The following is a 22,484-nucleotide window of genomic DNA, read 5'->3' on the forward strand; positions in this document are numbered from 1 at the left end:
GATATATTGCCAGAAAACATCAGTCAATTTCAAGTTATTAATTATGCAGCAAACTGCGCCCTCTGGTGGCCACTGGGAGAAAAAGCCTATCTACGCCTAGGCTTCCTAAATTAAATGATGGGGAAAATGGCCTTTCCAGGAGCATGACTGCAATTATACGAGCTGTTAGCCCGCCGCCACCTGACATATACTCAGCCCACGTTGCACAAATCAAGCAGCTAAGAGGCACTGCAGACAAAAGGTCTGCAATGGAAATTAGATAAACCCGAACGAAGGACCAAAGAAACATGCACAAGTAGACCTAGTGAGTTATCGGTATTCAGTTGGTGACATCAAAACATAAGTTTGAAAAAATTAACCATGACTAAAACAGTAGTCTAACACCTGCCTATAAGCAGGCTAGAGTGGGTGAAAGTAGATGGAAATAATTGCGAACACTACGGTGAGGGATTTATAAAACAATTTACCCTGTGGGACCCAGCTATTGACCCCAAAAGTACCAATTAATTAGGCTAATTAAATGTGAAATTTAATTCCATTAATTGATGTTGCGCGATTGCTATACCTTGGCTAACAAGCTCTTGTTCTAGCATGAGTTGCACCTTATCAATAGGCTACATTAGCCTACTTCAATAGGCCTACTGATATATTACCGAGAAATCAAACAGACTTATAGGCTACTAGAGTGAATTTTGAGAAGACACTTTTTAACCTTAAATCTCATTGTAGGCTAATTTGCATACTTTTGGACTTAAGCTACTAATAGCTCTAGGGTAGCAGGCTATTTGTTGTCAAAACTGAATATTCGACCTTTAGCTGTAGGCTATGATGGTTGCAAAGAAGGCATTATTGATCTTCATTGAGTATGAAAGTAGCAACTAGTGCACTAGTCCTAGCCTATCTTTTAATGCCCGCCTACTTTTATTTTCAGAGCCAATGGCGCTTTGACATTATGCTAAAGTGTATTTATCTGAATGGACTATAAACTGCAAATTGGCGAGACTAGCGAGAAAATACTAGGCAAGGATTTATTCACTTCGAGGGTTGTACCTCAGCTGCCAATGGTCACTGGCGCGTGACGTCACGAGAGAAGGCGGGGTTTGTCTATTTGATTGGCGTCGTGTTCTCTGGTAGTCTGCTGCGGGACCAGGACAGACAGCTGAGGGGGGCCTGAATGTCCAACCGGGACGGTCGGTGGAATACCGCGAACTCGCAAGCACTATTCACAGGTAAGTCTCGGCTCTTGATGATATTTGTGATGCGGAGATTTTGAATCAACTCCTCTCCCTGGCATTGAAACGGGAGACAAAGACACATGCCGTGTTTGAGGTGCAGCAGAGTTTGACAGAAGGGGAGGTTTGTCCCCTACAGAGCCCGCTCCACCGTGAGGACTAGCTTTATTCAGACAGATATCAATTTGCGATGGGCGTCTGTAGCCAGGTCGAACGCGTCCTTTCCCCCTTTTCCCGAAGAGGCTACACGAGGAATGATAGGGCAGATGGGTTGTAAGCGTAAGAGTGCGCACGCCACAATGGCTCGGATGGGTAACAAAAAATGGCCGCACGTGTGGCGAGATCAGTGTAAATGTACAGTGGTAGGTCAGCCAAAACAGCGCAAGCGTTTGGCACGGATGTGGCGCGCATGGTTCAAGCGCATGGATCTGTATGGCGCACGGATGTGGCCATGCGTTGGAACCGTGGTTTCGATCCGTGGTTGGGAAGAAAGGAGGGAAGAGCTGCAGGTTATACTCTATCGCTGACAGGATGGGGAGGCAGGAACGTGCCACCGTCCAGTAATGATAGACTGCTACATCTGCCAGCAAAGGGTGCTGGGCATGAGAAAATACATGTGTTTTACTATAAAGTCATACAAAGTAATCTGCTCCAGGTGCAAAATGTTCTCTTATTTTCTTTTCTTTGAAGCAAAAAGTTTTCAACAAATATCAGCAAAGATGTATTTGCATTGAGCTCATGCTGAATCAAAACGGACAAGGGAAGCGGAGTCTTGGCACAGGCTGGCAGACCGGAGGCGCAGCCAGACGCTCCTATTGATTTTTATTTTCTGTCCTCCACTGAGGTATGAGTGCACCATTTAGCAATAATGCACCAACACGATGTCAAGCCCACTTTATGTGAGCACTTAATTGAAACATAAATCCACTTACATATGGCAACACACTGTGCAGCTCTGAATGGGTCTTGGGACTTGCTTGCTCACTGGAGCACAGGGTCACTCACTTGGCAAGGTTTATAAGCTGTTTAGTCTGGGGCACGTGATGGGGGAAGCCCGTGCACATACGCAACATACTTGGGGATCCTTCCTGGGAGGGGCCATATAGACCACCACAGAGGGTCAGCATGGATCCGGTTGCATATAAACCAGAGTTGATGGGTCTTTCTCCCTTCCTTTCAATCTCATAAGAAGCCCTAATCAGATTTGTTGAATCTAATAGGAGGAACAAAAGAAGGAAGGGTAAGAGACAGAGACAGTGTAGTGCATTAGAGTAAAGCTGCGGTCTCTGGGCAGGCATGTCCAGTAGGTCTTTTGAGTCAGGATCCAGGAATGACCTTCATTGTTCTGCTGAAGTAGGACTAAGGCCGATAGTCAGTCTTCACAGCCTTCCTACGCATATTCCTTCCTGCCGGCAGGGCGGACTAGGACATGTATTTCAAGTTAAGCACGCGCTGTGTATACGTGAATTGTCAGTGAGTCAGTCATTCATGAAACACCAAATCCAACGCTCAGAAGCTTCTACTTTTCCATTATTGATACACAGCTATGGGAGATGTGGTGCAGAGCTGAAATAAGGAAGGGCTAGAGCAATAGAGAGATGGAGAAACAAGCGCACAAACACACACACGTCACACACACACATACACACACACACACACACACACACACACACCCACACACACACACACACACTGGAATGACTCAAACCTCCCGGCTATGAACAACAGTATCACAGGGCTGTCATCTTTTACATACCTACAATTAACCCTCCCTTCCCCAGGCTGCACCTCCCTCCAGTTCACACATAACTTATGCTATAACAGCTTTCATGAGTTAATTGCACCTCTGTACAGACAGTACACTACTGAGAGACTAACCTATACAGAGATAAACATGCTTTTGGAGGGAACCTTGCCTAAGAATAGCCACAAGGCAAATGTCTTTTTGTTTTTGCTCTAGCCTACAGTGCAGATTCATCACATTTCACCCATCACTGAGGCCTTAAAGGGCAAACCACTGCAGATAAACAATACAATTATCCATGACAGTTTGGTTTTTACACAAAAGCAAAGCCCTTTGTATTTCATCAACCAAATAAGGACAGAAATGTTGAACAAGGAACCCTCTTATGAGACTCCACTCACTGATTTAAGTATGGGAAAGGTGACAAAATAAGCATGCTTGTGAGATAACCAGCATTTCTGCTCCTGAAACTTCATCTGCAATGGTCCTATTCAGGATCATAATGTAAATAGACCAGCACAACGTCTCATTGATTTCTTCTGGAGTTGCTCCAGCTAGTTTAAATACCACAGTGTAGCCCTGGGGAGGAGATGTACTGTATGTCTTTTTAATGTCTTGCCAATTTAAAAAAAAAATATGACGAGATGAACTGTGAAAGGGGCAAACCCGCTGGGTAAGCTAATTTAGGAGTTATTTATTTTCCTTACCGCTTCTCTCTTCCGGCGCGTTTTCAGCATCCAACATCAAACAACATCAGTTTTCTCATTTTCAAACTTTGCAGTCACAAGAAGCGCTGTTGCATCACTTCACCCTCCCTCCCCCCCCCCATCCTATCCCCCACCCCGCATTTTCCTTATTACTAATTATCAGAAACAGGAGGCTGGGAATGAAGAGACTCTGAGAAGAAGCAGGCCCGGCCATGTGGCGGGTTAGATTATGTCACAGAGTGCTTGTTATCACTGCACATTCGATGCAGAAGGCTTTTGGCGAGCTGTGGGCGGCCGTGTAAATGATATCACCAAGCTGTGTGGCAAAGCACATATATCCCACCAACTGGATCCATGGGAGAATATGAGGTCATCTTTGGTGATGAGGGGAAATCTTTCTGTTAAAGGTGGAGTCAGCGATTCCGACAAATATTCGTTGTGAAAATCACTTTTTGTCAAAATCAGTGAATATCTCATGATCTGCTACCTGTCCGTACTTTGAGTGTGAGCTGAAAAAAAGACCCCCATCTGTGTTCATACACAGCCTAGGCTCTGTAAACGGGTATGTCAACCAAGGATATATAAACAAAGCAGGCCCACTGTAGCTAGCAACATGCCAGTTTACAGAGCATAGGCTGTGCATTACACTGGATTTCTATTTAGTGCACATAGTATGGACAGGTAGTGGATCACAAGGAGATATTCGCTTAATTTGACTCAAAGTGAACAGGCGTTTTCAAGAATGGCTGACTCCGCTTTTTAAACTGTGTTTATCTACATTGCCAGTGGCAGGTGAAGAGGTGACATGCATGAATCAGCAGAAAGATTTGAGCTGATTCCATCGACTTTCCACAGACTGCAGCATCAGCAGCAAGCGATAAAAAAACATGTTTGGTTACTGTCAATATTCGCCAGATATTGATCTGCTAAGATGGCCATCTTGGGGGTAGCAGTTGTAATCCTCTTATTGAGCGGCTGTGTTAACACATGGAGTGACCTACATAGGGTTTCTCTGGAGGCAGAGGGTGATGGGTGCGAGGCACGAGACGACAGGCTTGGCTCTGGGTGGTTGGTTGTATGAGCTACAAACACATGATGTCCACAAATACACACTGCTGTGTCCTTGTGCCCCAGCCTCAAGCACTCACTATCCTACTGGTGTACAGTGGTAGTGCTGCTGCAGCTCAGGGCTCCAAAGAGTTCGCTAATTGCTCTTTGCCAACCCTGGGGTCAGCCAGTGACGTGACATCTGGACAGAGTTCACCGGCCTCTTTTGTGATTCTCAAGTGACTGAAAAGAATTGAAAGTGACAACTGCCCATAGCGAAAAAATAACGTTTTTGTCAGACACAGAATAGAGGTGAAAAGAATATATGGACATGGACTGCATGGTTTCTTCAGGATGGATGCCACTCTGTCAGTGAATTTGTTTTTCACAGTTGGAGGGATATAGCATCGTGCTCCAATTGGAGACTATCATTTCGCAAAATGCACTCGTTGAGATGCCTAGTATTAGTCGGAGGTAGAGTGAGAGTTTGTGATAGATGATGTTTTTTTTTCCCGCATTTATTTATTGGATTTTTCATTTCAAGGACAACAAGAACAAACACAAGGAAAAACTGTCTCTGAGTTCAAATGAAATCAAAATACATCATAAAAAAATAAAATAATGAAAAATAACAATAATTAAAAAAAGGCTTTCAATCAAAAATGTGTAGAAATATACATGGAAAATCAAAAAACAAGCATCGACTAAATAAAGTTAGAAACACAAATAAACAGTTAAAAGAAAGTATAAAAATAAATAAAAAGAGGGGGGAGGGGTTGCTAGATGTTTTGGACAAAAACAAACCTCTGATCCCTCCATAATCCCCCTTCCGTGTGCTGTCCATCATCTAAGTGCTTGGCAACCAGAGGGCTTTGTTGACTCGCACTTATACCCACCAGCCAATTGCATCCAGGGATGGCAAGTGACCACTTCCTGGGATTTTTCCTTCTGTCCCAATCACAGGATAGAGGAGCGGACAGTAATGGTGACGAAAGGACACCAGGGGAGTCCCTAGTACGATGCATGCTCAGAGTTCAAAATCAATGATAGAAGAATCGACCTGGTTGGTTAAAAAAAAAGATAATTGCATGTTGTGACCCAGTTCCCAGTCCCTGAATTGACCTGACGAATAAGGGCAGACTCAAACTCTCCACATCTAGTCTATGCCAAACAAATTCTCAGAAAGCATTCAAAGGCATTCAGAAACGGCAAGATTTTCATTTAGTGCAACTATCAAGAGATAAACCACAGTTACCCTGGAGCTTCTAGAGACAGTGAAATGGATCACAAAAGGTTTTTGTATCAGACTACCCCTCCCACCAAAACCTTTTTCTCATCCGTGCTGCTCCTCTTCACATCCATCCAGGACCTGATAAGCTTTTTCTCACTGCTCCATCTAATCATCAAGGATTCTCCTCTTTTTCCTCTCCTTGGTCACTCAGTACATTCCTTTAAAATCAAATTGTGACCCTTCCCAAATTATTTCTGCCTCAAATGTGCCCCTCCCCTCCCTGTTCGGACCTTCGATTGACCCGGCTCCTGCTCCCTGGTGTGAAGAGCTTGGCCAGGAACTGCTGTGGTGGCATTGCCTCTATTAACATTCTTCCAAGGGATATCTTTCACTTCCAATGAGCGTGCCGGGCTTGATTGTAATCTGTGTTGTGTAATGAATCGACCCCTTCCTCTCTCTTCCTGTCACACAATAAAGGAGCAATTAGCTCAAGCGTGATGAGTGAAAAGACCCAGTAGTACAGCAAAAAGGAATAATAGCGAACCCGTAAAGTTTGTGGACTGCGTTGTAATCACCTTGTAAATATTTTGGCACATACGAAATTGTTTCCAGTGAAGACTGGGTTTGTATGAACCAGACTAGAGAGAGGAGCTTAAGGCCAAAAGTTAAGTGGACAGTGTGACCTGAGATGGGGGAGTTTGTCCAGGAGAGAGAATACAAAATATATAATGTTCCGAATTTTATGACATCTGGCAAATGTTTTTACACACTCATTTGCAAGTGAGTGAGCGGGTAGAACCTGTGATTTTTATAGTTCAATCGTTCCAGCCACAGCACTATCCTTCCATGCCTCTGGCAAAGAGAAAATGAAGCATGATAGAATGATAATCTATTGTTTTGTGGGTGATTTCAGGCATAATTTGTAATCACACCAACTAGTTTTTTTTTTGCCGGCATCTCACAATGGCTATTCAGAGCAGCATGAATGAGTTTAGCGCTGCCAGACATTGCAGGTCTCTTTAAGTATTTGGCATTGTGTACAGCATCTGCTTTTTGATATTGCCAGCAAGGACAACAATGAAGTTATCTCTTTGATAAGCCAGTATCAGACAGCTAATAATATTAATCCTTCAATACACAGGTCTAGTTCTACATGATGACACACATATAGAAGATGGCTTTGGATGTGTTTTTAGTATGCAAGTGAAAGTGAGAGGAGAGTCTTTATGGGAATGATTTCATACTGCTTTGTCATTACTTTCCGAGGATAGGGGCCATTTACTAGGCTGGCAGAACTGTGCGCCTGATGATGCAGGCGTCCTTGAATAGCTGAAGAATATGAATTGTCTTGGATGACTAAAGATCGCTCCGAGCGAACAACGTCCTTAGAGTGCAGACAAGACTCTTTATCTTTGACATAGACAGATGAAGCAGAAGGGGAGTAGTCCTAGGTCATCTAGTTGCATGTGAGCCTCACATGCAACCAGATGACTACAATGAGCACGAGTACATATCTGAAGTGTGTGTGTGAGGAAAGAGGACCACTGGCGTGCTGAAACGCCAGCTGGACTGAATGTCGAGGACAAGTCTCAAACATTCAAACGTGTGTCTTTCCTCTCTGTCTCTCCCTCTCTAGGTCTTCACAGTTGACTGATGAGTGGCCAATAGGACTGGGGTTGGACTACACCGACTGGCACAGGTAAACACAACTTCCTCCCCGCCTTTTTCCTCAGTAGGAACATGCTGGACACGCTAGTGGAAATGTTTTCTTACATCATAACACGATATTGTGGGTGTGGTGGGAGGCCTGCCAGTCTTTGAAGAAAGGTTGTGCTGGTCACTGTTCTTAAAAAAAAAACTTGCTCTCATTGAAGTACGGAAACAGCTGGGTTTTCCATGTGTGCTTACATTTCCTAGTGGATTACACGTTTGATAATACTTTTGCTTATTACTCGACGGACGGACTAGTATGCTTATATTTACTTACTTGCCTAAAAGAAAGCACAGTTATAACATAATTGGCCATTGTTGGTTACTATTATATTTATCTTAGTGAAGGTGAATGTATCATTTTTATCTTTAAATGTATCAACATGCTGATAACTATTCCACTCTATCAGATGTACAGCATTCTGACTAATACAGCCTCCTCTTACCACAGGGCTCTTTACCTACATATATTGGCTTTTTGATGAATAATCAAACAATTTGTGTGTGTGTGGGTGCGCACATGCGCGTGTTCAACAAACTGGACTGCATTGAGTTCGGTGGGCCATTCATCTTAATTTTTCTACTGACAAAAATATATTTTAACACTGTATGTCCAAAGGGAACAATCTTGCGCTTCCACCGTTAAATCACAGGCAATTTTCAGCATGCCACCGCTTTGTGTACATCAGCGGACCATTGGTATAACCAGGTGGCGTATGGCACCGTTTAACACGTAGAGATGTTTTGAATGCTGCTCGTGGTGAGAGAAGGATAGAGAGAGATTCTGTAATCCCGTACGTTCGTGGCCGGATTAAAATCCCATGTCCCAGGTTGGGGGAGGGGTGAAGGGAGGGGCAGGGCAGGGCAGGGCAGATTAAAGCCCGCAGATCTGCTTCCTGCACAGCTGTGGGACAGGCTTGATGGATGCTGAAAGGGGAGGAGCCTGTTTTAGATGACTGTGATACTGGCTGCCTCTATAGCCTTTACTCTGCATGCTGACAGCCTTGAAATATGAACAGATACGAGAAAGAAAACCAAAAGATATCTGATTAACTTTTGCATTTGGGTTGTGTAATGTTATACTGTAGCTAGAACTCTCATGTTTTCAGTGGCATCTTGATTTTGAGCTATACTGGCGGCACAGGGATGCCAGTGTTGGTCTTTGCGGAGCAGAAGATTTGATATTTGATAAACAGTATACGATATTCATGTTCCGCACCGGATGAATTGGAGAAAATCAAGGGTTTCTTGGACTTTTCATCCGTCACCATCCTCAGGCCAATTTTTAGTTTCTCCACTATTTTGCTTTAGGATCAAATTCCCACTGAACTTAACAGTCAGACAGTCCAATCAGCTTCTGCTGTACTACACAGTGAACTGAGATGGTTATATTTGCATGCACTGAGAGGAGAATATTTATTTAAAAAAATCATTGCACCAAGTAGCTTGCTCAACAGTATTTAAGCTCGGGTGCAGGGCAGTTTAACTAGCAGCCCCCCCCCCCCCCCCCAAAAAAAACTGCATAATCCACTCAGCACTTAAAGTCTACTGATTTAGAGATAAGTAAGGAGGTGAGGGCACATTGATTTAAGGAGAAAGGGGGGAAAAAGGAGAGAGAGAAAAAGGTCCCATTAGGCTGACACAAGCTGCTTTAGGGAGGTGGACGACCGCTGAGGGAATACGTACAAGCACAATCTGCTCACGCTGAGAGTTTCTCAACATCGCTGCTGCGGGGCCTCCAAACATTGAGCAGGGGTGAATGAGAGAAAGATGGAGGGGAAAGGATAGGAATGCAGGGTCAGGCCCCCTTCAGTAACACTTATGTAAGATTTCTTACATAATGACACCTTCAAGCTGTGTGTGTGTGTGTGTACGTGTGTGTGTGAGTGTACGTCTCTGTCTAGACATGTGGGGCAACTCACTTTGGTTGGGGTTTGGGAAACGAGAGGACGGGTACTCAAGCTAGCCCTCAACAGCAGGAGGGATTGCGGGATTACGTGTGTGTGTGTTATCAAAGGGGGGGGGGGGGGGAGTGTTGGTTAGGAAGGGTAGGTATTAAAGCCAGAGTGGAGAGAAGGGATGGACAAGCATTGAACGCATGTCCACATCTGTGTGTGCAATCCAGATTTTCACCTCCTCTCTGTCTCTTCTCATGCCTGTCCTTTTAAACTTATCTTCACTTATCAGCCTCTCCACTATTTCCCATTTCCCTGCTCTCCACTCCTCTATCCCTCCTCTCTTAATATCCCCTGATCCTAATTCCACTCTATTGTCGCTCTTTCTGTCTCTCATACTCTGTCCGCAACCCCCCCTACCTATCTCTCTCTTTCTCCACTCCACTCCTCTCTACTCTACACTCTGTCTCTCTGTGTTTTTGGGAGTTTAGCGGGTCACCAGTGCCAGACAAGACGATTGGAGGACAGAAGACATAGTTGCAGAACTACTGGTGGTTGAACTAGTGGTTAGCCGTAGCATACTTGTGGCTGCAGGGAGGAAGAAGGAGGGCTTGGCGATGGTCACAGCTATGGAGGATGCCTGTCCCAATGGGGTACGGGAAGAGGAGGAGGAGGTGGAGAGGACGCCCCCGGGACAGCCTGCTGTGGAGGGGCCCCCGGCCGTGCAGTCCACCCAGGGACCAGATACTTCTGGAGGTGAGGAAAGGGTAGTCTTTTGATTTTTAAATTGTTATTCGAGACAGAGGGATTGATGGGATGGGTTTTGTCAAATAAAAAGATGAATCTGAAGTGAGAGTTGTTTGTCGGGTAACTCTTACAAAGTGACATGGTTGTCAGGTTTTCTAGTTATCTTTAAATGAAGGTGATCTGACCATCATTAAGAGCACTGGTTCCCACCCTTAATTGTCTGATGTAGGCTATCCCCACAGCCCCGTCAGATGAACAAACCTAAGCATCAACCAAAGTGTTAATTTAAAACAATAATATTTTCAAATAATTCTTAATGTTACGGTTGGCTCATTCAGGTTTTCATTTGTAGCCTACATTTGTTGTTTTAGCTCAACATTCATAGCATTTATCCATGACTTTCAAATACTTTAAGCTTACTATTAAAACCTGTCGACTAAGTTGGCCTATCTGTTACTTTTATTTATTTAAACTGGTGTTAAACTAACAATTAATTTAGTTACTTACCTTATCAACAATCTTGGTTAACTGTTAGCTAAAAAGTGTTGGCTAACAGTTAACCAAGATTGTTAATGTTAAATGGATAATAAGGTAAGCAACTAAAATAATGGATGGCTAAAAGGTTTTAGCTAGCTATTGTAACTGTTTATCCATTCCTTTTTTCTAGCTATGTAGAGTTTATTCATTACTTTTTTCAATCCTAGCTGTTTTATACCATGTATGCATTACTTTCAGTCAACCATTTATCTATTAAATAACTATTTGGAATGTTTTTCTATTACTTTTAGCTTAGGCCTACTGTTTCGACTCCTTTGCTTATCAGCTAGTTTTTCACACACTCTCTATTGCAACAGGTAGCGTAGTGTCCAGGTTTTACTGCTGGCTCAATATATAGCTTTTTATTCCAACGAAAATGTAATTTGTATTTTATAATATTTTATTTTATTTTACAATATTGCCCCGTACATCCTAGCAACTTCTGGTGGGACTCACTGCTTGCTGTGAGAGTTGCCCATTTCACCTGGCGGTAGTTCAGTTGATAACCTGTAGGCTACCTGAAAAAGATGCATTGTTATACTTGTGTCCATCTTGGGAGCTCAAACAACAATGATAACCCCTCAATAGATGTTGCCATGTCTGTTCTCCTGGGATTTGTGTTTCATTCCTTGAGAAACAGAGTAAGGAATTATTAAGCAGGGACTCATTGTCTGTGTGTGTGCATTGGCATTCACCGCACACACACAGTGCTGCTAGGTCTACATGGACAGAGGCGATGGTTAGACAAACCAGAGTGCCACAGAGGGAGGAATTAAGAACAAGTTAACCGGATGATTCATTATGTGGATGAATGAACCTCCTTGAAAACCAACACTCCACTTTAACCGTCCATTGCTGCAATCTCTTAGCGTTTTACAACTTCTTCAGTCCAGGCCTATGGTCACGGCTTAGCATGAGGCTTGTATAGTAGGTAGGTGGTTGTATCTCCATGCCATATTTCATGGGGATTATATAGACTTTAGTTAGGAGGCTTAAGTCCATCTCCAATCTCTCACTGGATAGAAAAACATCTTGGGCAAGCTTGTTAGGATGAGTAATGTACAAGTACACGTAGCAAAGTGGGCTGAGCAAACATTCCAGTGGTCGAAGACACAGTGACACACTGAGCTGACCTAAAGTTTAAAGGTCAACATGGAGAGAACAGAAATTGGGCTGTTTGGGTGGATCGAGCTTTGTGTGTTTGTGTCAGCGTATTTCTGAGGTTTCGTAGTCTGATGTGTTCAAGTGTATTTAGGTCAGTTTAAACGCTCTTTCTTTCTTTGACAAAACAGGACAGCCTTACACGTTTTAGGAGCCCCTGTTGATTTCAGGAGGTCGAACCATGATTAATTGTAGGTGTGAGTGTAGTGCAATCAAGGTGGTGGTTTAATGCTTCCTTATGTGTTGGCACTCGGTAGTGTGTGTGTGGATGTGTTAACAACAATCTTAAGTGTGCCTAATATACAGTATATAGGGTTGAGTTTTGAATTGAATTGAGTTTTAGATTGTTATTGTCATATAGTGAATCTATTGCTTTATGGACATACAGGTTTTAATAGTCTGTAGTGCATTTTTGAACCTCCCTTCCCTATTTATTTGTCCTTCTTTAATAGGATCATAAATATTTAAGGTTTTTCCTTTGCATGGAGCCTGATGTTTATGCAGCCTGTCTGTGGTCTTTGGTTATCAAACCACAGTGAGGCCTCCACCCCGTTGTGAGATGAAAAGTATTTTCACTATTATTTCTCTCTTCCTTCTTAATCATGCGGATATGTGACTTTTTGTATATAAGATGCATGAATAATAAATGATAATTGAACTACTACTCCCGGGCTCTAGTTTGACTGATGGGAACATATTTGTGTTGCAAAGCAGAAAAAGTAGTATTTGAAACGAGACTCTCAGCGAAAATACAGAAACACTTTTGTTTTTAGATGAAAAATACCAGCCAACCCTTACAAAAGAAGCAAGTGTTTCATATTTTCACTTGAGAGACGTGTTGATCATACATTTCACATGTAAAATATGGGAAAACTACATTAATGTGAATTTAATGTGAACACTCTGCAACAGTGCACACCGCAGCAATATTTCGTCATTTGCATTTTCAAAGGCAGCAATTAAGTGTGACTTGTACGACTTGACTCTATGACAGAAAAGTGAGTCAAGGTTAAAGATAACAGGTAAGTAGAGCAAAACAGAGAAATCATAGACTGAATCCACTGTTATGAAGTGATGACTGAACATTTTTGCTACCCACAAAAGTGTATAATGACAGATAAATACACACTCACACACACGTTCTCAGGACTTAAAGTGTCTTAACTAAGCTTACATGCGCTTTGAGACCCTGGCATTGGAGCTTTGGCTGGCTGATACCTACTACACACCTCTCTCTCTTCCTCTCTCTGTTTGTGTGCCCAGAACAAAATACTCAACAGGGTTTATTTGTTAAGACTCTATCTAACAACTGAGAAACTGTGAAATCCTAGAGTTTTTCATCCCTCAGCATAATATACAAATGGTATGTAGTAGTTGGAACTTTAGTTTATATTTTCTGGTTCCCCAACTGTTATGCAGAACTCTGTATTAAGACAGTGAATGGCCTGCAAACATGCCTGATTATATCTAAATGATGTGTCTTTTAAAGGTGGAGTCAGTGATTCTGGCGCAGGCTTGTTGACACATCACTTTGTGTCAAAATCAGCGAGTATCTCCTGCTTTATCTGTAGGTACTGGGTGTGCGCTGGGGGATAAAAAATCCAGTGTTATTACACCGCGTAAACTCTGTAAACCGGTATGTAAACAAAGGGTATGTAAACAAAGGAGCCCACCGTAACATGCTTTTTTTAGCGCACACAAAGTATAGACAAGTAGCGGATCATGAAGAGATATTCACTGATTTTGACAAAAAAAAATCGGAATCGCTAACTCCACCTTTTTAATTGGAAGCATTTTGGCCCACTTTTGCAATAACTGCAACGTGAAAATAAGAGGCTGGTACTAACATTCAGTGTGTCCTGCTCTAAATCTCACATGCTGATCCTTCAACCCTGCTGTGTGCATGTTTTTACTTTCAATGACTTTCACGCCTGGCTAACTCTTCTTATCTCTCTCTCTCTCTCTCTGTCTGTCTATGTCTGCATCTTTGTCTCTCGCCCCTATCCGTCCAGCCATGCAGCAGGTGTTGGAAAACTCGAATGAGCCTCCCACCTCCTCGGGTGCCAAAGACATTGACCTGCTCTTCCTGCGTGGCATCATGGAAAGTCCCAATGTACGCTCCCCGGCTACGGTAGCACACACATACACACGCACGGCACGCACTCTCACTCTCACTCGTGCTTTGCTTGCTGCTGTGGTTGAGGTCCTGAAGTATTGGTAAGGCTTGGACTAACACACAGTGCAACTGCACACAGAGGAATTGTACAAATGCAGACATACGGTCAGCAATTCAGCTTTAAAAAAAATCTGACAGTGCATGTAGTTCAACGCCCCCTGCATATAAGCTATTTGCTCCACCACACAACACTGCTTCACTGATGTCTAGTGTGCAGTTAAGCTGTAGGTGAACAGGGTAATTTTTTAAAAACTTATAGATATCATCATACGACTTTGCCAGTTGATTACTTACATTAATACAACTATTTTTGGTATTACAATTTTGTACAGACTTTTTTGAATAAATATGATCATTTGGGAATATCTCTTTTAAAAAAAAATCTAGATGTTGGATGAAGCCAGAGATGTCATTTTCTGCCATCCAATCGCCTCACACAGCTGGACCTGTAGAGGTGACAGATGACTGTACACATAAACAAATACTCCTTTTAACTTTGAACATTGTGTCGTGATGCAGACAGCTTGCTTCTAATATCATGTCAGCAATCACTTTTACACAGCGAGAGTCACTTTTCATGCATTCATCCGCACAATCCAATTAAATATTAACGTAACACACAGAGTCATAAGGGAGCACCTATTCAGATCCCATCAGCTTCTCTCTGTCTGCCCCCCCCCCCCCCCCCCCAGGCCCATGAACATCTGGAGGAAGTCAAGCTGGAGGCAGTGCAGGACAACAACATGGAGCTGGTGACTGAGATCCTGGGCGACATCAGCGGACTCGATGTTAAAGACGACAGCGCGGCAGAACTGTCCCGGATCCTCAAAGAGCCCCACTTCCAGGTGAGCGAAACAAACACTCCTCTTGTATACACACACACACATGAAAAGGTTAAAACAGACATGGTTTCTGCCTTGGCGTCACTGTGGGACACATTAATCGAGTGGAAAAATGTTAGTTGGTTAAAATAGATTAAACTATTTAAGTGTCTCGGCCACACAAAGAGTCTACTTGAAAACTTGAGTATTGTGTCAACTGGTATTTAATTGGCCAACTCTCATCTACACTCCAATTTGGGGAAAGAGTGTTCAGTCCGAACAGACACGGATGTGATCGGCCTGCATGATGTCTAATGTAGGCTGATCTTGATTTTTTTTTGTTTTGTTTTTACTATCTTTTACAATGTAATTTCTAATGTCTAATCATGATGTATTTTATGCCCCTGTAAAGCACTTTGAATGGCCTTGTGTCTGAATTGTGCTATATAAATACACTTGCCTTGCCTTGCCTAATGTATCTTTCTACACCACTGATTGTCTTTATAAATAGGGGTATTCAGCACAGCAGAATTGCTTTTCAAATGATGAAGCAAAATCAATTGTGTACACATGAATACTGTAATTTGTCTCTGTATGCACATGTAATCGAGAGATAAGTCTTTATCAACATGTCTCTCTTGAGAATGAGTCCCTGTTTCTCTATAAGATTAACTTTATAAATGAGGGTTATATTTTTTCAATAAAAAATGCATAGTTATCATACGCACAGTGTATGAACAGTGAGCATTAAACTCGTACGTAATGTTGAAATGTTTTGACTGTAGTTACAGTAGCGTAGAGATGGTGTTTTTGGATCCCATTCTCATGCATCAGTAGAATATTAACCTTTATCCGTGCACCTACCAGGGGCTTTACACAGACTAGACCAATAGGAGTTAGACTTCTGAGCCCGGCAAAGCCTCTGCACCAATCAGGGCCCTTTGTGCTGTAAGCTGAAAGGATAAGACCCTTTTGACCTACTGAGAGAGAGAGAGAGAGACACACAGGCAGGGAGAGAGGCAAGCTGGGACGAGAAGAGAGAGAGAGGGAGAGAGGGAAACTAATATTACATCATATATTTACTATGTGTTTACAAAGTTGTTTTCTTTCATCAATTTGTCTAATCGTTGGAAAGATATTTTTTATTTAGTGCTGCTCGCATCTCACAAAAATAGGCGTGGATCAGAGTCAAGGCAACCAAAGAATTAACTGCTTATATTTTGCTGGTAATCCATATTTGGGATTTGAAACATTAGATGATTAGTTTTTTTTAGGTACATCCTGGACTTCCTAGTACAGTGTTTAATTGGGTGTTAACTTTTCAGTTTTCTCATGTTGGAAGACGACTGGAGTTGACATCTCTCTGTAATAGCCACCTCTCCCTCCTTCTCACTTTGTCCTCCCTCTCTTGTCTTTCAGTCCCTTTTGGAGGCACACGACATGGTTGCCTCTAAGTGCTACGAAGTCCCGCCCCCGACTGAGATGACCAATGACGCGGCGGTGAACAGCGCTCTGATGCAGGCCGACGCCGTGCGCATGATCGGCATCCGAAAGAAGGCCGGAGAGCCGCTGGTGAGCAGAGAAAGACGTGTGTGTGTGTGTGTGTGTGTGTGTGTGTGTGTGTGTGCGCGTGTGCGTGTGTGTGTGTGTTTCTCGAGGGGGATGGTTGAGTACACACACACACAACCAAGTGAATCATTCATTGTGTGAGTAGATGTCAGAAGAACAGGAAGATTGTGGGTGAAGGGCAGTGAAAGAGAGTTGCGTGTGCACCTGCTGCTACAAACAAACAAACGTCTCTCCCCTTACTCTTAGGGAGTGACTTTTCGCGTGGAGAAAGAAGACCTGGTCATTGCGAGAATCCTGCACGGCGGTATGATTGACAGGCAGGGTCTGCTACACGTGGGCGACATCATCAAGGAAGTGAACGGGAAAGATGTGGGCAACAACCCCACCGAGCTTCAGGAGATGCTCAAGGACTGCAGTGGCGGGATCACGCTGAAAATACTCCCCAGCTATCGGGACGCTCCCGCACCTCCGCAGGTAAAACACACTGCACCACACTATGCCATATGGGGCAGATGTTGGGCAGATGTTGCACTCTGGGCTGGTTGATCTATCTACCGAGGCCCTCCCACAATGCCCTGCGCACAAATGTGAACCCTGGGAGCCCTATTAATAACACTCCACGTGCTATCTAGGTCACACTAGCTGTTTCTGTCTCTTTGCACACACTCCAAACACACACACACACACACACACACACACACACACACACTCACACACTCGCACACACTCGCTTCCTGTAATCCCCATGCTCCCGCTAAAATGGGATGTACATTCATTTATGATATGTATAGATATTTTCCCTCAAGCGTGAAGCATAAATTATTCGACCAGTTCTGGCTCCCGCGTAATAATAAAACAAACAAAGAGAAAACCTGGAGACATTTTTTTGCATCCTGAACAAATAATACATAAACTTGCTCAGAAATGCCTATTGGGATTAAATGGAAAAGAACAGCAGTAAAAACTGAATGAGACATTATGCAAAATGACATCCTGCTCTGTGGCTCATGGCGCGCTGCACACAGTGTATTTTACTGGCTGGTTTCACTGCTTCCTCTGACTGCTGGTTTAATCTAATACCGTGGCCAGAGCACTTACCCTTTCTGGCAACAGCCTCTACTGTTGGAGCGCAGCGGGAAACAGCTTTGCCCAATGCAGTGCGGGACGGGTGACATTATGGGTGTGAATGAGCCCATGTTAACTGTGTCAGTGTGTGAGGCAGCAGCCTGAGCTTGAATCTCGTTGTTTTCCTGATTTCTATATGCCCACAAACCCCCCCGCCCCCTCCCAAATAAAATGAATGACCTCTTGCAAAGACTCAAAATTATGCATATCACAGGTGTACGTGCGGCCATATTTTGACTATAACCCGGCCAATGACAACCTGATTCCATGTCGAGAGGCCGGCATGACCTTCAACAGAGGTGACATTCTTCAGATTGTCAACAGAGAGGATCCCAACTGGTGGCAGGTGAGCTTCCATGTTAAGTTTATTACCTTTTCGATTTTCAATCATTGACCGTCACAGGGAGGGAGATAAAATGGACTGATCATTAATCTGTGCCCAGGCATGCCAACTGGTCGGCGGGGCTACGGGACTGATACCCAGTCAGTTCTTGGAAGAGAAGAGGAAAGCTTTCGTCCCTCGAGACCTTGATGGATCAGGTATGTCAGACAGTGTGTGCTTTTCTCATGTGACCTTTGGATTAAACACTGTTAATTCCATTCAATGAACTTCATTTTTGGTCAGGCACATACAAACAAAACATACTTCAACAATAAATAGTCAGTAATCATGTACAAGAATAAATGAATGGTGCTTTGATTAGAGCTACAACTTTTAAATGGTCCAAAGTCTGTTGTCAGGACTTTTATTTCTCTTGCTTTTACCACTAAAAATTGATTTACAGCAAGAAGACTTCACTGTTTCCAATGTGTAAAAAGTGTGGTCCAAGCCTGCCCTCTTCTGGACAAATGCTGTATAAACACCACAGACATGCAATTGCAAAAAAAAAGAAAAAGTTGTCTCTTTTTCTAGGGATCCTTTGTGGAACCATTGCTGGGAAAAAGAAGAAGAAGATGATGTACCTGACAGCCAAGAATGCAGGTCAGAAGACTTTTCATTCTGTTGATTTGTGTCTAACCAAATGTTCTTTCATCGGTTAAAACGTGTTCCTGTGTGTTTTTAAACGGTTTAAACAGATTTTGACAGACATGAGCTGCAGATCTATGAAGAAGTGGCCAAGGTGCCACCGTTCCAGAGGAAGACGCTGGTTCTGATTGGTGCTCAGGGCGTGGGCAGACGCAGCCTGAAGAACCGACTGATGGTCCTCCAACCCACGCTCTTTGGCACCACCATGCCATGTATGTCGTGTTGCCTGATAGTTCTACATTCTGTTACACACCCAGAGATAGTGGGAAAACTTCCTAAGACCCAGCCACTATGGGGGAGCCAATAACCTAACTAAGCTAATCTTTATTTTGAACCAAAACACTCACTATAACGTATTATAACAATTTATTTATTGTAACTTGAGTGAAACACATCCTTTTTCATCTGAAAAGAACAATTCTTTTTTTTACCTAGTAAACTTTCCGGCAATCTTGAAATACTCAACCAAACAAGCGCTCAATATGCTTTTAATGTGTAAATGTGTGTAAATGCTTCACATATAAAATTGAGACCCCCTTTCTCTCTCCAAATATATGTCTGTGTTTATGTTCGATAAGCGCATGTACAGGCATTGATAGGAGTAACAAAAAATAGTAAAGGGGCACAGACATTTGTGTGGACAGGCCTGTACACACCCAACACAAAACAATTAGAAATGGCGATCGGAGATTTAACTGATTTGTTTTGTTAAAGACACTTCCCGGAGACCACGCGATGAAGAGCTGGACGGCAACTCCTACCACTTCACAACCAGGACAGAGATGGAGCACGACGTGAAGGCCGGGCGCTTCCTGGAGCACGGAGAGTATGATGGGAACCTGTATGGCACCAAGATAGAGTCCATACATGAGGTGGTGACCACAGGACGCACCTGTATCCTGGATGTAAACCCACAGGTAAGACCAGATGTGGAGTGGTACATATCTCAGTGTTGAGGGTCTTTGGCTGCATTAGTAGGGTGGATTACAGAGAAGGGAAATGCAATGAATGATGGCTGTTAACGTCACCTATCCCTGTCTCCCCTCCTCAGGCTCTGAAAGTTCTGAAGACAGCGGAGTTCATGCCATACGTGGTGTTCATCGCAGCGCCGGATTTTGAGACTCTCAAGGGCATGCACAAAGCAGTGGTGGACGCAGGCATCACCACCAAGCAGCTCACGGTGGGTGCTCACTCACTCACTCACTCACTATGACGTGATTACGCTACCCACTCTGAACCGACAGAAAAAGACAATCAGACATGAATACCTTTTATGAATAAGATTGTTGAGAAATATCACAGACACAAACAGACAAAGTTTAGTTAAATAAAAACCTCTTATCAGTATGAAAGAAGACTTGTTATGGAAGCCCAAACTATTAATTAAATGGCGTGCCTGCAGGGTCTGGCCTTAAGTACAGTTATTGAGCAATGATCAGACATCCAAAACGTTCCTTTTGATTCAAAGTCGCAGTGGCACATTAAACTCTTGAGACAACTAGTCTGAGATGTGTGTGGAGGGTTTCTGGTGTCTATGACTCACCTGTCCTTTGTGCGTGTGCAGGACGTCGACCTGAGGAAGACGGTGGATGAGAGCGCCCGCATCCAGAGGGCGTACAGCCACTACTTTGACCTGACCATCACCAACGACAACCTGGACAAGGCCTTTGAGACGTTACAGGCCAATGTGGACAAACTGTGCAGTGAGACCCAGTGGGTGCCGGTCAACTGGGTGTACTGAGGACCAGGCAGCTACTGTGCTCCCACCGAACCACTCTGAGCAGGACCCACAGCATGTTTGTGTGTGTGTGTGTGTTTCTGACCACAAAGGCCAAAGAAGAGGAGAAAGGGGGGGGGCAGTGATGCTAAATAATGATAAAACTAAATGAATACTCCTCAAATAGCTCATTCTCCTCTCGGGCCTGCACGCCGTGCAACTTTTTTTTACTACTCAGAACTCAAAGGGAAAGAGTGCTTATTTATTTTATAACTTTTTATGAAAGATCTTTCTATTCAATGTGGAATTCATTGTGAGAATGAAACACAAAAAAAAAATCTGGTCACATCACCTGGGCCATATTTTTGCATTAATTTATTGTTGTAGTTACACGTCTTTATTTTGTAGTATTTTCCCCTTTATTTCAAGTTTAAGTTTTTTTCTTCATGGACAGCGCAGGATTTCTGGTCACCATCTTCCACGCTCCAACGTGAAGACGAGGAAAGGGGATGGAATAGAAGATATCTGAGCGCCACTGTCCAAGACAACCCGCCAGTGTCTTTGCCATGTCTGAGCAACCTGTGTAGCTGTCTTTTATTTTTTATGTCCGTACAACTTAGTGTTTTTACGTAGCCAGCCCCAAACTCTCCTATCAGCGTCTTACGCAGGCCCAACTGGGCATGAACAAAGAGGTTAGAAGGCCCATTTGTTAACACCACAAATATATAAAAGGAAACTACTTTATAATGTACGTTTTCAAGCTCAATCACTGTGCATTTCTGTTCATTTTGTAGTCTTGTTTTCCTATAGTAGTTTTTCAACAGTGGTGGTTTATAGAATGTAGTGGTTTTCGTCACACATGGTCCTCTTGATTTGTTTTTTAATTATCCTGTCATCCAGCCGTCTCTGTCTGGAGTGAGACCATCAGCATTGTCATTAAATGTCATCTTTGTTGTCTACATAAGCCAATTTGTTGATGTTTTATTATGTAAATGTGGCACAAACCAACTCCCTCCTTATGGTCCTTATCCTTGCAGTATGCCAAAGCCCTGATCATACTCCAAATAAAGTTTGAAATTTATAAATGTTAAATCTGATTGGTATTTCAACAGTCTGTAATGAAAATGTATAATTTAACACATTAGTACTTTGGAAGGTTAATGCATATAGCAAAGCCGAAGGGTAAAACCAGTGCTCTTGTTTCTTAGAATTTTATAAATCATTCTGAAAACTGTCTTCACAGCTATATTTAAAAACCCAATGAATGAAAAATATATATTTCAAAATCCCGAGGCTTATCTGTGCCACATGTAAGAGAATATCCCCACTGCCTGTAAAAATCTTTCTACATCAACGTCATGTCTACAGGTTTGTTTTTACATTTTTACCAACAGTGACAAATAAACTTAAATAAACCTCACAAATAAAGTAGCTATTTTAACTTTTGTGTATATATTATTTTAATGTAAACCTCCCAAGATGAATAACTTGCACATAGACATAAGGCTGGGTATCAAATCTCACTTGACTACTTTTTCTGTGTGTAGCTGTGTTGGTTCTGTAGCATGAAATATTGAAAAGTTACTACTGAATGCTTGGTTGAGTTCGTAGTTCTTTTTAGTTATTCTTTGGTCAGATTGGCATTATTTAAATTAATCTAGGCTTGTGTTAGTTGAAACAGAATATTTGAAACTTGGTTGAAATATTCAGAATTATAGATGCAACCCTGAAGCTGTTTTTTTTATTTTATTGTGACGATTTCTTTAGTAAAAAGTCGTGGAGCTTTGGGCACCAGAGGAAAATCCTTATAAACCTTTCACACAGAGGGCATCCTGACTTGTCACAGTAGGAAAAACACACTGACGATGTGCCATTATTTGAGTGTCTTCTGTTACCAGGTAAAACACCTGTTGTGTTGGTGTGCTGACAGAACATTTACTAAAACAATGCCAAAAAGGCACACCACGGGAAAATGTGTCGTTTCAGTGAACTGTCCCTTCAATTCGCTTTCAACCCAGTTTGTGAAGAAAGCCTCCTA

General features: G+C 42.9%; 1 protein-coding gene across 2 annotated transcripts; it reads left to right on the top strand.

The window, feature by feature from the left end:
- Positions 1-1,106: 1,106 nt before the first annotated feature.
- On the top strand, positions 1,107-21,852 carry pals2b (protein associated with LIN7 2, MAGUK p55 family member b). Of its 2 annotated transcripts, XM_080046017.1 has the most exons (14): positions 1,107-1,229; positions 7,598-7,660; positions 10,058-10,322; positions 14,024-14,124; positions 14,880-15,032; positions 16,428-16,580; positions 16,824-17,051; positions 17,917-18,048; positions 18,146-18,242; positions 18,616-18,684; positions 18,780-18,941; positions 19,444-19,646; positions 19,781-19,909; positions 20,294-21,852. In XM_080046017.1, the coding sequence occupies exons 3-14, from the start codon at positions 10,184-10,186 to the stop codon at positions 20,468-20,470; spliced, it is 1,743 nt and encodes a 580-aa protein (XP_079902143.1). In that variant the 5' UTR covers positions 1,107-1,229; positions 7,598-7,660; positions 10,058-10,183; the 3' UTR covers positions 20,471-21,852. The 2 variants fall into 2 exon arrangements, with proteins under 2 accessions (XP_079902143.1, XP_079902144.1); XM_080046018.1 differs by lacking the exon at positions 10,058-10,322.
- The last annotated feature ends 632 nt before the right edge of the window (positions 21,853-22,484 follow it).

This window comes from Ammodytes marinus, assembly GCF_949987685.1.
Source record: "Ammodytes marinus genome assembly, chromosome: 17".
Classification (NCBI taxonomy): Eukaryota; Metazoa; Chordata; class Actinopteri; order Uranoscopiformes; family Ammodytidae; genus Ammodytes; species Ammodytes marinus.

What these genes read in the sequence shown, in the direction of transcription:
- pals2b (XM_080046017.1), top strand. Translation starts at nt 10,184, where the DNA reads ATGGTCACAGCTATGGAGGATGCCTGTCCCAATGGGGTACGGGAAGAG. An exon ending in GGGACCAGATACTTCTGGAG is followed by an intron (nt 10,323 to 14,023) that starts GTGAGGAAAGGG and finishes CTATCCGTCCAG; the next exon opens with CCATGCAGCAGGTGTTGGAA. An exon ending in ACGCTCCCGCACCTCCGCAG is followed by an intron (nt 17,052 to 17,916) that starts GTAAAACACACT and finishes TGCATATCACAG; the next exon opens with GTGTACGTGCGGCCATATTT.